This window comes from Branchiostoma floridae, chromosome 2, assembly GCF_000003815.2.
Source record: "Branchiostoma floridae strain S238N-H82 chromosome 2, Bfl_VNyyK, whole genome shotgun sequence".
NCBI lineage: Eukaryota > Metazoa > Chordata > Leptocardii > Amphioxiformes > Branchiostomatidae > Branchiostoma > Branchiostoma floridae.
Window position 1 is genome coordinate 2,208,382 of NC_049980.1, and position 14,437 is coordinate 2,222,818.

Below are 14,437 nucleotides of genomic sequence, written 5' to 3' on the forward strand. Positions count from 1 at the left end.
TACAAACTTAACCTGTCTTACTGTTTAGCAGATCAAATCTCGACTTTAACAAGCTGTGTCAGAAGTCTATATTTACAAACATAACACTTGACACAGTAAGGCATGATGTAAGGTAGATGCATTTTCAATCTACTTGACCATGACTGTATTTTAACATACCGTTACAAATGAATAACAAAATGTGGTTAAAAACAAGATGTTATAATTTACAGGTTAGTTTGTGGCATGAGAGAATCATGAATTGCTGCCAATGTGATAAGAACAAGATAACCGGCACATACACATTTAGGTAACTGAGTTGTTCCCTGACGTGAGTAAATAAGTACATGTTGTAAAATTAATGATTGTTATATCTGCATTGTAGTATTTGTTATGAACACCCATCGACACAACAAATCAAGTCTTCTCCATCCGGCTTCTGATGCATTATAACTAATATGAAGTATAAGTTTTCTTGCACATTGCTAAACTTTTCATACAAAAATCTTGGAACTATGATACGGAATTAGAGATTTTTATGAAGTAGATTAAGATATAATGGCCAAAGAACACAGTTTGTCCTGTTGGTCAGCTCTACAGATCTAACTCCACCCCTTAACCCATCTTTGCCATTTAGCAACACAAATTGTGATTTCCTGAGCTAGCTACATCACCAACCCCCCTACATCTTCACAGTGGAATACCCCACTAACCCCCGTACATCCTCACAATGGAATAACCCAGACAACTTGATAAGGAACCTACACCTTGAGTTCTTCTTACTTACCTCCTAGGTTCTAACTTCAATTTTTGGTAACAGAAAACTGCAGTGTGGATACAACTGCAGCTGACAAAGTCATCAACAAAAAAGCAACGTCAATATGAGAAAAATCTCTCCACATTACAAAAGACGAATCTGGCAAGACATCTCATAAGTCAACGTTCAATCCAACATTTGGTACATTGATCTGAGCAGACACTGTACCGTCTTATCTGTCAATTCGTTTTTTTAAGGCTAAAATGGTTTTAAATTATTAATCAGTAATCAGTTGGAACCTATTTACAAGTGTATTCCTTTTTACATCTTAATCTAAATGTTGTTTCATATTCTATAAACGGAATGTTGTTTCATATTCTATAAACGGAAAAGATAATTCAATTAGGCACATATACTTTCAGAAGACATTAAAACTGTACAGTTGAATGTGATTAAAAATTTCAGTCGATTTGGGATGGAACCAGTTTCACTGGTGCATTTCACAGCCGCTTGTGCCCTCTTCTGGAAAAATGATTGCACTTTCATTCTTAGGTAAAAAGTGAACTTCAACATGGTTCTATCTTAGTTCTTAAATATCTTAACCACAAGTAGCTCCATGTTGTAAACATTGTAACGCTTTCTTCAGAACAAAATTTGGCTGCAGTATGTGCAATGATTGAATGAATTGGTTGATTTCCAATCATTACACCACAAAAAGATTTCCATTGAACCTAAGATAAAGAGATTGTCCACCAAAAGCAGCACAGGAAGTTTAATCAAAATTTCTGCTCATTCTGTAAGTAGGACTGCCTAGGTTGTTGCTATTGTGTATATAGTAATACTATCAGATCATGTTTCCTCGTTGCCATGGCAACAGATGATCAGTATTTATGCCTGATGAGCAGAGAAACCTTCCCAGCAGGCAGTGCCTTCAGCATGTTCCAGGCCTCGAAGTGCGACATGGTGCTCACATCAGTCGAGTTGATCGCCACGATCGCATCTCCGACAAACAGGTCACCTGACCTATCAGCTCCGCCACCTGAGGTACAAAGTGAAAATTCAGCTCTTTCTAATAAAAAATGAACAATTTTCTCAAGAAAAAACAACTTTAAATTCAGTTTATCAACAAGAAGGAAAAATCGTATTGTATCAATCCAATTGTGCATGCTGTCAATTATTGGCAGCATTCATCATACAACACAAAGTCAATTAGCAAGTTTATCCATATCAAGATGTCTTGTAAGGAGTGACAAGTGGTCAAAGTTAGAGGCAGACTAAAGCCACACAGTCAGGCAGCCTGAAAGAGCAGCAAATTCTAAGCAAATGAAGAGCTACCTTAAGGATAAGACTTGTAAAGCACGTCCTACACTACTTTGCAATCCTTACCTCTGAAAATCCTCTTGATGGTGATTGGGAGGTCTCCTCGAGGGGACCCCCTCCCCCCCTCCAGGCTGAACCCCAGCCCAAATGGACCCTTGTCAAGCTCCACCAGCTCTGTAGGCTTGTCGCTGACTGGTGCAGAACCTGTGGGCTGTGTGGGGTGCACGGTGATTGGTGCAGGTTCAGTTGTAGGTCTGGACTTGTCCGTCCGTGGTGCTTGGCTGGCTGAGGTTTGGGGCTCATCTTTAGATGCTGGTAAACTCTGCTTGTCAATGATTGGTTCTCCATTAATTTGACCTACAAGAAAAAGTTACTAGTATGTTACAAGACAAAACAAAGGCTGTGAATGATAATTATCTATGATCATGGTTCTTACCTTCTGAAAATATAAGGAGCACATCCAAAACATCGGACCAAAAGAATGAAAATAGCAATCATCAGTACATTTTGTAGGTTTTAGGTGAGCATGTCACTCTTGTAACAACCTAAAGCTCCACATATATTTTGTACAGGTAAGACCATTACCTTGTATTGTCTGCTCCACTTTGCCCCCAGCCTCCCCTGTCCTGTGCTCAGGTGTTTCCTCCAGTTTCCTCCTCTGTACCACCAGCACAGTGTCAGGCCGCGCGTGTTTCAGGTGTTCCTGCGCCTTCCTGTGACTCACATCCCTCAGCTGCCGCCCGTTGATGGACAGGATCACGTCACCCTTCTGCAGCTCGCCGCCTCGTGCAGCCAGACCGTGGGAGAAGATCCGGTGGATCTGACATGCAAACAGCACGTTTGGAAATCATGGGTCATCAACTTACGATGGACAAACATCATCATGACTAAAGTAGAAAATTGTATTATACAGCGATACCATTATACCACATTAGTGTCACTTTTATCAATGGTGCACTTCATCAATAAAGGAAAGAATGCCTTGTTGGCTGCTTTTGTCACTTGAATTCTTTTTTTTTACCCATTTTGATTTTTTTCGCCCTATCTCACTATTTTTGCATTGGACAGAGGCTGTTATTCATAAAATCTACTTGCTGTTGTCTTAGTCAAGCTGCCCAACAATATCATCTGGTAATAAAAATAGTAAATTTGCATGATATACAAAATGTAGCTGCAACAATCTTGCTTGACTCACCGTGACCTGCTTGTTCTCCTGATCACAGCCTCCCGCAATGCTGAAGCCCAACCCCTCTCCCTCCTCCCTCCTCAGCATCACCACCCGGATGTCATCATCTGTTGGCTCATCCAGGGAAGCATTGGCTTCCTCGATAAGTCGTCCGATCTCGCTCCTGGACAGGAGGGAGCACGTAGAGGACGACAAGACTGATGAGGTGGAGTCTGTAGACTTGTTGGACCAGGTGCGATGTCGTGAGGAGTCCATGGAGTCTTGTGAGACAGTTCTGTCGATCTTAGGTCTCCTGCTTCCCAATCTCGAATTCTCCAAGTCAAATACATCATCAGAATCTGCTCCAATGGTGGCCTCCATGTTCAAGCATGTGTCTTTTTCTTCTTTGACAGGCGTGCTTGTCTTGTTGATGCCTGCATCTGGCAAGAAAGTACTCAGGTCAACAGGACCACATGGCAGGACTGGACTTGTTGGTGGGCTCAGAAGAACTGTTGACTGTTTGCTTCCAGAAATACTTGAGACTTCTGGTAGGTCAGATGAAGAATCATTTCCTCCCTTTTTGGCCAAAGCTGCACTTGGAAGACTCTGTGCCTTCTGAGCTCGGAATTGCTCCAGGAACGAGGATGTCGGCTTCGACTCTGCCTTGTCTTTGGAAGGATGTTGTCTGATAGCTGGAGGCTTGGCCTCCATGTCTACAGGATTTGCTGATGAGGGATCATTGGTGCCTGCTGCAAATTCTTCTGGACTCGACAATGTTCCGGACACAGTGGAGAGTTCAGAGATCAAAGGTGAAAGATCATCTGACAAGGCAGATGGTGACTGGTCTGTTAGCACAGGAGGAGGAGGTTCAGAGGGTAGGTATGGGGGTTCTGGGGTCGCGGGTGTTGAATGGGGATCCCTGGATGTTACTGCTGGGGTGTCATTGTCTTGTTTTGGGAGGGCAGAAAGAGAATCACCGATGGCTTTAAATTCTTTAGAATAGTCTAAATTTTCTTTGTCAGCTTCACCTTTAGAATCAGTATGATGCATTTCTGTAGTATCTTCTACAATATCTTGACTTTCCCCTCCTGCTAATGTCTCCTGTGGCTGATGTCTATCCAACGGTCCAGGAGGAGAAATCTTCCTATCTGACAGTCCACCTTTCATACTGTTAAGACCTCCAGCCTTTCCCCCAAACTTCTGCTGCTTGGCCACCAGGCTGGTGAGTGTGATGGGGGCCAGTGGCTTGGAGCCGAACAGACTGGTGCTGGACCTGGTGGGCAGCTGGAGTCCTGAGCTACTCAGGCTGCTGCGTATTGTTGGCAGTGCACTGGTGACGGTCTGCAGGGAACTCCCTGGTGATGAGGTGCTATCGGACTTCCCAGGTAGAGAGAGGCCCTTCAGCTTGGTGGAGGCTGACAGTTTGGGCTGCAGGTCGATGAGGGAAGTTCTGGTGATGGTGAAGGTGGGAACCTTCAGAGGCTGCTTGTCTGCAGCAATGGCAGGATCTGCTGAGTCATCAGGCTCCTTAGCTGGTGGAGATGCTGCCCTAGATAACATCTGTAGCCCCAACCTGCTGGATTTAAGATCCCCCAACTTGGAGCCAAAAGAGGAATCAGTTTTCTCCACCTTAGCAACCTCTTCAGGTGAGGAATGGGTGGAGTTTGGAGTTTCCTGTTCCTGTAGTTTGTCTGTGTTTGGTGGAGAGGATGGGGGGAGGGGAGGGGGGGAGTCAGGAGGAGGAGGAGGGCTGTCCTTGTCTTCACCTTCAACCTCATCACTTACATCTACATCAAGTCTCTGCACTTTCTCATTGCTTCCTGCTAGTCTACCATCATCTATGTTTTCTGGTTCAACATGAAATACATCTTCTTCATTGTCAAGGTGGTTTTCCACTTCCAGCTCTTCTGGGGTATTTCTGTTTTCAAGGTCAAGGAACTTTTCACTACCATTCTCAAGGGCATCTGGCAGGGCAGCTTCATGTGATATAAGTGGTACCTTCTGATTAGGTTTGTTAGGAAAGGCAAACTTCTCTTCGCCCAAACTGTCCTGTCTGATTCTACTTTTCTCACTGCTTCCCTGCTCTCTTAGCACAGGAAAGACAGCAGGGGTGCTGTGCGCCTGCTGTTCAAAAGCTTGCCTGACCTTTGACACATAGCTGGCATCCCCTGCTGTTGCCTCATGTTTATTGTGGAAGGGAGAGGATGGCAGGGAAGATGGCGTGCTGCTCTCTTCATCAGTAGAGCCTGTAGACGTTCTCTCCAATCTTTTCCATGAAGGGTTAGACTTCAGCTCTTTCCTCCCCCATGGCAGAGATGATCGAGTCTGGTTTTCCCAGAGGTCGTGTTGCTGGTAGGACTGTCTCACTGGAGAATTGGGGGAGAACAGGTTTGGCGATGTACTGCTATCCTCTGATAGGGAGCTAGTCCGCAATTTTCTTTTCTGCCAAGGAGGTGACTTCAGGTCTTCTGACTGTGAGGAGTAAAGAGGCGGTCTTGACAGAGGATTAAGTGACACAACTTTCTTCTTGGTAGACGACACATTCTTATTTACATCTGCTGAGGTTGTGTCCATTTTGTCTTTATGTTCCAAGTCCAAGTGAGGAAGTGGCTTAGGAGGCACAGGAGGTGGCTTAGCCTTGTGTTGCACTGTTAAGGACCTTAAGGGGGACCCCAAGTTTTTGTTCACATTTCCCTGAGACAGTAGACTCTCAGACTTATGTGTGGTGCCAGACTTTGTTTCTGGAAGTTCAAATTTTTTCAAGATGGAAGGACTTGTCCTAAGCACAGGCACTGAAGCAAGGCTGAGTGGGCTGTCGCCGCTAGGACTTCTGGATTTGGAGACTGGCTGGGCCAGGTCTGCTGGCTTTGCTCCCAGCTGTAACAGGCCACCATGGTGATTTTGGCCCAGGGTAGTGGGCCTGAACCAAGCTGCCTTGGGAGAATCCTTGTCTTCAACAGATTCTTGAGGTGAGTTCTTGGATGAAGGTCCTGATTCTCCGCTGGCGTCCTCGGAGGATGACTTCATGACCTTACCAAGGTCATGGTCGCTGGTTTCCCTGGAGAGGTCACTAGAACAGCGTGAACTGCTCATCTCCTCGGGAAACTCGTGACCATCTGGCGGCTGCCGTGGAAACTGCATGGGGTTGAACTCTGACAGCTCGCTCTCCGAGTCTGACATCTCCATATGGCCATTTTTTGTGTCCCTTCTGCGGGAAACGTTGGAAGCTGCCGACGCGTACGCCTCCTCGGTGATGTCAGACAGCTCAGTGCTCTGCGGGTTCAAAGTGTAGCTGTCACTGCTGGGAGAGGTCGTTGCTGTGGTGACACTGCTATCAATGCCACTCTCGCTTGACAACTCAGACACATCCGGCAGGTCTGAGGCAGACGGGGAGGCAGGCTCACCCTGCAGGCTGGACGGTGTCTCCAAGGCTTCTGACTCGACTGGAAGGCTGAGGGGTTCATCCAGAAAATTCTCCTCGTCAGGATCGAGTGAGCTCTCGGCGGCAGACAGTGTGCTGTTCACAGATTCTGACAGATTAGATTCCATTTCGTCACTGTCCCGGAATCCCATTGGAGGAGAAGGAACTTCTGCTTCCTCTGGAGAGGAGGGTGTCTTCCTGACAGAGCTTGCAGGTGAGTGTCCTGGTGCTGCTATTGGCTTGGAGATATGTCTCCCCACTGTGAGCCTTGCAGGGTCAATACCATGGTACTGATTAGCCTTCAAGGGATTTCTGGATGGAGTTGCATGTTCAAGACTTACTTCCAAGGCATCTTCTGAGTCTGAGTTTTCTTTTAGTGTGTCTGAGTCTGAGCTGCTTGAGTCTGGGCCATACATGGGGCTGGCACGCACAATTATGTCTTCTGTCCCAAGAACGTCTTTGAACAGGTGGGGAGCATTGTATGGGGGAAGAGGTGGGGGGGTTTCTAGGATGACACTGTCATTGTCATCATCAAACTCACTGTTCAGTTCAACGTCGGAGATGACCCTCTCCCAGGTGCTGTCGAATGTGCTGGTGCTGTCTCGACTTTCTGTCGACACCTGCCGCAGGTGACAAGGAGGAACGCTCTCGCCAGGTAATGAATCTTCCCCATCCTCGCACGGTAACGACAACCGTTTCTTGTTGCCTCGAGGAGACGTGTGTTCGGGGGAGCGTTGGCCGCCATGTAGACTTTCTACACTCGTTGTAATTTGACTCATTGGCAAGACTGGGGAATCAAGGCTACCGTTATCAGTGTCTTTGTTGGCATCTATGGGTAAATCTTTCGAAATGTCAACATTGTTTGATACATTTTGCGATTGTACTGGTGCTTCATTTTCATCCTCATCCTCATCAACTGGAGTCAGCTTCCCACTCAAGAGGCCAAGAGATGCTCCTCTCTTACTCTCCTCATTCATCAGAGCCAAGAAGGCTTCTAACTCATCACATCCCCCGTTAACCTTCTGCTGTTCCCCACCTGCAGCCTTCACCTGGTCTTCTTCGTCAGAACTGAACAGCAGGTCATCAATGTCAGTCACTGGAACATCCCGACTCTCCTCAACATCTGGGTAGCCTCCGTTGTGCTGCTGCACTGCCTGACTTTTCCTGAGGATGGCGAGCGTGACGTCCTGTGCGGGCAGGTTCAGTGCCTGCAGGACCTCCAGGTGTGGCCTGTTTTTCAGGCAGTGTCCGTTGATGGCAGCGATGCAGTCTCCAACAACCACCTGTCCGCTCCTGGCACAGACGCTCCCATTGCTCACCTTCTGCACCTGTGGAAAGTCGCATAGAATTTGTTACATATAATTCCAGGTTCTCAAAATCATTAAAAAAAAATTTTGTCATCTTGTACGATTTTCCATCCTTCAAATTTGGACATTTTTGTATCTATATCTTTGTTTGTTGATAGAATAGTCTCAAAATCTGTCCATCATACAGATTTACATGTGCCCAACAACATGCTGGGTGCTCAGGTTTTTGTCCTGATATATTCTCCCCCTGGTACTAGAGTATTTGTAAATCAAGTCACAGCTGCTATGCTTGTTGGATACGCAGGTTGACAGTTCATACACCATTATAAATACTTGACTGCAACTACATTATACGATGCAAACTCCAAGTTACCTCGCTGTAGTAAGTTACATGAGTGCAGACAACCTACAGTTACTATATTTCCTTGACAGTAATTAGGATTTTTCTTCTTCTATGATTTCCTACTGGTGTAAGAGAATTTGCCCTTTCAGACTAAAAACAGAATATGTTACTTCTGATAGCGTGTAATCTTTACTACTAAAAAGCTAGTCATCCGTTAGAGTCAGTGATCCCAGACTTCACAGGTCTGTCATAAAATGCCACATTTCACTCACAAGGACGTATTGATGGATAGTTCCAATCACAGGGGCCATGAAAACCACCCATCCATTTATACACCAATAAAACCAGACCATGGGACAAAAGGGATGCAATATATCTCACTGGTAGTAAAACTGTTACCAACTCTGAGACTTGCATGAAATGGGATGTACATTGCTGAAGCCCTAGTCTCGAGGGCAGGAACATTTTTCCTACAAGCAGTGCATTGTGCAATTCTATTTTAGGAAGCAAGTACCTAAAGCAACAGTCATTTGTAACATTAGGTAGAAACAATAAACTATGCAGGAGGAAAATCCTGGCCACCTTTCATCCATCATGTTTTTACCAGACATGCCTTTGGAAATTAATTGTTTGCCTTGACTGTGATACATAGTCTATGAGAAATGTTGGCATGTTAACTTTTCACTGCTGTGTACATTCAAGTTTTCATCATTTCCCCAGCTGCATAACCCTATAATCACATCAATGCAAATTTGGCTGCCTCATCAGGGTTAACCAATGCCAGCTTTAAACCTTAGCTTGTGGGAATCTACCAAAACATGTTTACAGTATATGATTTATTAATACACTGGTCTAGAGTTAACAGAGGTGGGAGGGGCTGTTCAGTTGTTCTGTTAACACTTAAAGCATGACCCACACAGGATGAGCATGGCAGAAAAATACTGTTGGGGCAAACTCAAAGCAATTAAAAGTTTGTTGTGGAATGATCTGAATGTGTGTGTACTGCACATGTGTCAGGAAGCTGTGTCCTCCTTACACACAAACATAACAGGACAGTGGCGTTGGCAAACACATGGGTGCAGCATGGGTTGTTTAAGAAAATTTGCCTGACATCTTGTGAAAAAAGTGTGATGTTGTCATTGCATCATCTTCAAATTATTATCTCCCTGTCTGCCTGTGTTTCTGGATTTTTGTAGTCAAGAACCTCTGGATGGATTACAATGATATTTGGTATGTGGGTATGTGTTAGGGAGATAGATGTCAAGGTCAATTTTAGGCCCCCTGGTATGGGACCTTGGTACTGCAGCAGAAATTCCCTTTTTTTAGTATCTTTTGACCTGGATGTGCAATGGTCTTAATCTTCAGATAGCTTATGATGCAAAAAACATGTGTATTTTGGGGTCCCCTATGCTAGCAGGTTGCTCTGGAACTGCAGGGGCATTTTTGTCAAAATCTTCTAAGGAGGATGACTGACCAAGAGAAACAAAAATCTAGCTGTTATTTGGTATGTTTGTATGTACGTAGCTAAGACAGAGCTACGCACAAAATTAAGTGCAAATAATGCAAACTAGCACCTCATTTGTATATTTAATGAGTAAAATCTACATTATATTAGATTTTGTAGTATTTTCCTTTATGGGACTCAAATACCTGACAGGTAATATATGTAGTTTGTGGCAAGTAGAACATTCACAAATACATCACTAATTTGTAAATAAATATAAAAGTACCATAATTCATCTAAGTGGCAAATGATTGGACAATCAACATTGTGACTGGTGTAAGTTATTTAAAGGTGTATACGCAACCAAGCATAGATTAAATCAGAATATTTTTTCTTACTAGTCTTTTCTGTTTGACAGAGATCAAAGGACGAGGGACACGATGTCACCAGATTATTGGATAAAAGTAGTAAAACAAACTGCAGATTGTTCAATCAACAGCTTCAAACAAACATCAGTCTGATAGTACGTTTAACAGCCAGACATGGTATGGACGAGTACAGTACAGTGCAAATTCAGTTTCTTCACTGTGATGATTTCTAAACTTTTAGCGTTTGTCTTCAAGTCTGTCTATCAGCATTGTAGATAAGATTGGAAAAAAACAGAACCAAGATAGCTGTAAAAATTAAGGTTATGACTAATACTTATCAGATATTTTAGCATGTTAATCATTTTCACCTACTTGTATATACTTTGATGTCAGATAGTCTATGAATGAATGTGTTATTCTAGTCTAAGACATTACACATTTATCAGGCACATCTTCGATGGTTGTTGGAGAAAGGAAATATTGACAGTATCGTATCAAAAATGTATCTAACATCCCTACCTGGTGATATCCTGTGGTCGGTCCATCACAGGCGGCAATGCTGAGTCCCATGCTGGTGCTGTTCCTCTTATGGATTTGCACAACTTTCAAATCATATCCCTCAGGCACATGTACAACGTCTGTATCCGCACTTATCTGCTGAGGACCTGTCCTGTCATCATTACCATCATCCGTAGGAACACTGCCAGAATGATGTGACTTGATCGAGTCTGCCGTTTCGGATCTGGAGACGTTACCGGACTCGAAGGCATTCTGTCGTGTCAGGGGGTTTGTTGGGGAGGAAACCTCCCGAGTTCTGTCCGTCTCATCCTGGGAACTGGACTCTGAGCTTCCCGCGCCGCGCACGTTCCTCGCAACGATCGTAGTCACCGTGTCAGGTAACTCCTGAAACAGTGCGATGGCCTCGTTCTGGGTCATGTCTCGTAGCATCTGCCCGTTGATTGACAGGATCTCGTCCCCGTGTCGCAGCCCCCCACTACCGCCGTGCGCGCGGTCTGCCGCCCCTCCTGCCGTCACGCACCGCACGAACACACCTTCGATGGGCTCCTCTGGGTCAGAATTCCCCACAACATTCAGTTCCATCCCGAGCTTCTCCCCTCGTCGCCGGTGGATAGCCAGCATCTCTACCACACCCTGCTCCAAGTCATCATCCAACAGCTCCTCCCCTAACGACCTGTCAGTCCCCCGGCCTGACATGCTGACAGGTTTGCCTTGTCTGTTGTGAACTTGTGGCTCTATCTGTGTCCACTGCTGACCTGATGTTTGCTCCGTGTCAACTGGAACTATCCCGGAGGACACATGCTGCTCACTGCAGAGCTCCTCGGCTATTCCATACGGTCTTCTCTCCTTTGGGTTTTGGCTTTGCTCCCCGATCTCGAAGTCAATCCCATTTAAGTCCAAATCCTCCCCGAATTCCATGGCATCATGCCCGTGTGTTGGTGTTACCGTTGCAGGGTGGTCCAAACAGGCCTGCTTCTTGGGTAGGGGCAAGCGCGGCTCCTTTTTTGGCGTGTTCTCATCTATGTACTCGGGCTCAGCAAAGGAAACTTTTTTCTGCCGGGGGGATAGCACCCTGTCGTGTCTTAAGACTCCTCGGGGCGTGTCTGAGTCCTCGGGTTTGTAGAGGTGGTCTTCCTGGAGGGAGGATCCCAGGATCTGTGCCAGCTCTGTCTCAGTAGTGGGTGAATCCTGCAGAGGGCACAGTGGGACACTCAGAGTACATCAACAATCATCCCATCAACTAAACACCTAATCAACTAGTTCTGAGACACAACTGTTACTGTAACAGTAAATCCTTAGTACCTCTGAGGTTAATAAGACTGTGATTGCTTGGCAGACTCTCAGATTTCGGGATCCTATAAAATGTTAAATTCCATGATGTAAAAGATTGATACAATCAAGTCAGAAGAGATGGCTGATATATCAATGAACTGATTTTTTCCTGTCCTGGTAAGAATTGGGCTGACTGTACTCACTGGCTGGGGACAGATGATCCTTTGTTATATAAGACCCTTAAGATGATCCTGTGTTAACTAATAAGACCTATGGCAGGATGATGACATTGGGATTAGGGCTACATGAGTTACCTCCAGCTGGGGATCTAATTTAGAGCATCGGATGAACACGAAGTATAGTAACTAGATTATGTGCAGGCTGTTAAATCAAAGTGGACGTTACTCAATTGTTTTAGCTGAAGGCTGCTTTAACTTTATTTTGACAACGGTACTGCATCTCAGAATTCAAGCAAATCAGTTTCCTTTCTTAATAAGCCTATCTGCTAAGAAATTGTTCTCTTTAAATGGCAGGAACAGATCTTAAGAAATGAAACATTGGTTGGTATACATCACATAAAGAATATTAATGCATGGTCGATTAAAGATACAGAAAAATAATTATGTTACAGAATGTTCAACAACATCACACCAAGAACGTGTGACTACCTGCATGCACGGCTCCCAACCTGAGAGAAAGCTAAGAAAGCACCAGATCCCGTCAGCCTGGCTGAGAATGGCAGGAATGGAGCAGCACACCAGGATCAAAGCTGTGTCTTTATTTACTCCAGGTTGACACAAGTCTGGCAGCCAGCCTGGCTAACAACACCACAGATACTGTACAGACCAACACGGAGACACAGACACAGACAGGACACAAACTCAGCACAGATACTTAGGTCCACTGGTGAGCAGGAAAGAATATTACGGAAAGCGCTCACTGATTTGATAAATATCAGACTGCCAAACAAAAGATCACAGACAGCAGAAACCACAGTTAAGATATGGACAGGAATTACAACCCTAAAAACCTCATGAATCACAGTGATGTTTTAGCTTGTAAACATAGGAGATATTAGGACAATCTGAAGCATCATCCTTATAGAAAATAACTCTACTAGCTAAACGATTAACCTTATATATCTACCAGGTATCCAAAATTACACAGTCTTGAGAACATCTTACCTCTTAAAACAACACCTGCTGGGACATACTTTTCACTAATTTTCCTGTCAACCAGTCAAAATCAATACAGCCCGCTTATTGACAAAGAGCTCTGTAGTTGACGTAAATTGTACAAAGACTGTAGTGGGTTACTGACATGAATAATTGATACCTGTGTCTGTTCTGTACATGTGTGTAATGACTTAGGGTATTCTACACATTCATTGTCTCTTTCATCTGTCAAGGAATCCACTCTTAAGCAATGTCACGTGGTTCCGCATTTATAAATCCTAAATTTGAAAGCAATTCATTAATCTTGCTGACATGAATTAAAGTTGAAACATGCTGTCTTTCAAGGGAGTATCATTTACCATATCCGATCAGAATACTACCAGATTGCAATACATACAGACTGCACATAGTAACTATAGTTGATGTGCAATGCTCCAGTGATTGAAAGTGCCACAGACTTAGAAATGGGCCCATAATGATGCCCTGAGGCACACTCAATGTCAGCAGCAGTAATTGATGGGGAAAACTTATCCCTCCCATAGGAGCCAATATTGAACTCGTCTGCAGTATGTCTCTACAACAGATAATCAATGGGCCGATGAAAGTGAGGAGAATGAGAGAAACTGTGCCAAACCAAGGGAAAAAAACATCTGACAGTGTGCAAAATCCTACTGTGTAGTGATAGAATGTACATGTACATTTGAATGATGTGAGCAACAGGCATTGCCGTAAAATGAATTTCAGCATCAAAGCAAAATATGGCTTCAGAAAAAAGAAAAGGAGACAAGAATCACTACACTCGTGTGATATTTTTGACATGTTCAATCAATTTCAGCTGTAGAAATTTGGATAAGACAAGGAGGCTTGAAGCACAAAGTATGAATTTCGTTTTAAGCCATCAAAATGAAGGTGAAATAATGTCCATGCTACTTACAACAATCAAATGAAAGAACAGTCATAGTCCATAATTTGTTCCACAAAAGAAAGGCATCTACATGAATAGCATTTAGTACCTGAACTTCCAGGTAAATCATTCCATTATATGAGGGCAGGTGTCTTCCATCCCTTAGACCTACTGCAATAATTAGATTATCCTATTTTGAAATATGATGCTACATGACGGACCACTCTGCTATGAAGACCGATAGAGTTTCTGAAGGACCAGACGAGGCCTCTGGGGAGGGATTTGATCCCAATCTCCTTTCAGAATCATGCAGAGTATCAGATACTTCAGCAGGGTTTAGTTAGGTCAATAGCCACTTAACCTGGCATTGTTCCCCTGTGCATCAGGCTGTACATGTACAGGGCAGGGAAATTACATTAGAAACACTCCATGATCCTCTTCATATACTGTCTGCAGGGAAAAT

At 44.3% G+C, this 14,437-nt stretch overlaps 1 protein-coding gene across 4 annotated transcripts in view; it reads right to left on the bottom strand.

Moving 5' to 3' along the window:
* Positions 1 to 1,104: 1,104 nt before the first annotated feature.
* LOC118403421 (PDZ domain-containing protein 2-like) overlaps positions 1,105 to 14,437 on the bottom strand; it is a 68,972-nt gene continuing 55,639 nt past the window's right edge. For 3 of the 4 annotated variants that reach the window (XM_035802141.1, XM_035802149.1, XM_035802135.1), the window contains 5 exons: positions 10,624 to 11,811; positions 3,252 to 7,970; positions 2,642 to 2,876; positions 2,123 to 2,413; positions 1,105 to 1,775 (listed from right to left, as the gene is read on the bottom strand). In XM_035802141.1, coding sequence (XP_035658034.1) covers positions 1,618 to 1,775; positions 2,123 to 2,413; positions 2,642 to 2,876; positions 3,252 to 7,970; positions 10,624 to 11,811 — 6,591 coding nt within the window. In that variant the 3' untranslated portion in view covers positions 1,105 to 1,617. The remainder of the gene's footprint in view (positions 1,776 to 2,122; positions 2,414 to 2,641; positions 2,877 to 3,251; positions 7,971 to 10,623; positions 11,812 to 14,437) is intronic. The other variant, XM_035802154.1, reaches the window with a different exon arrangement.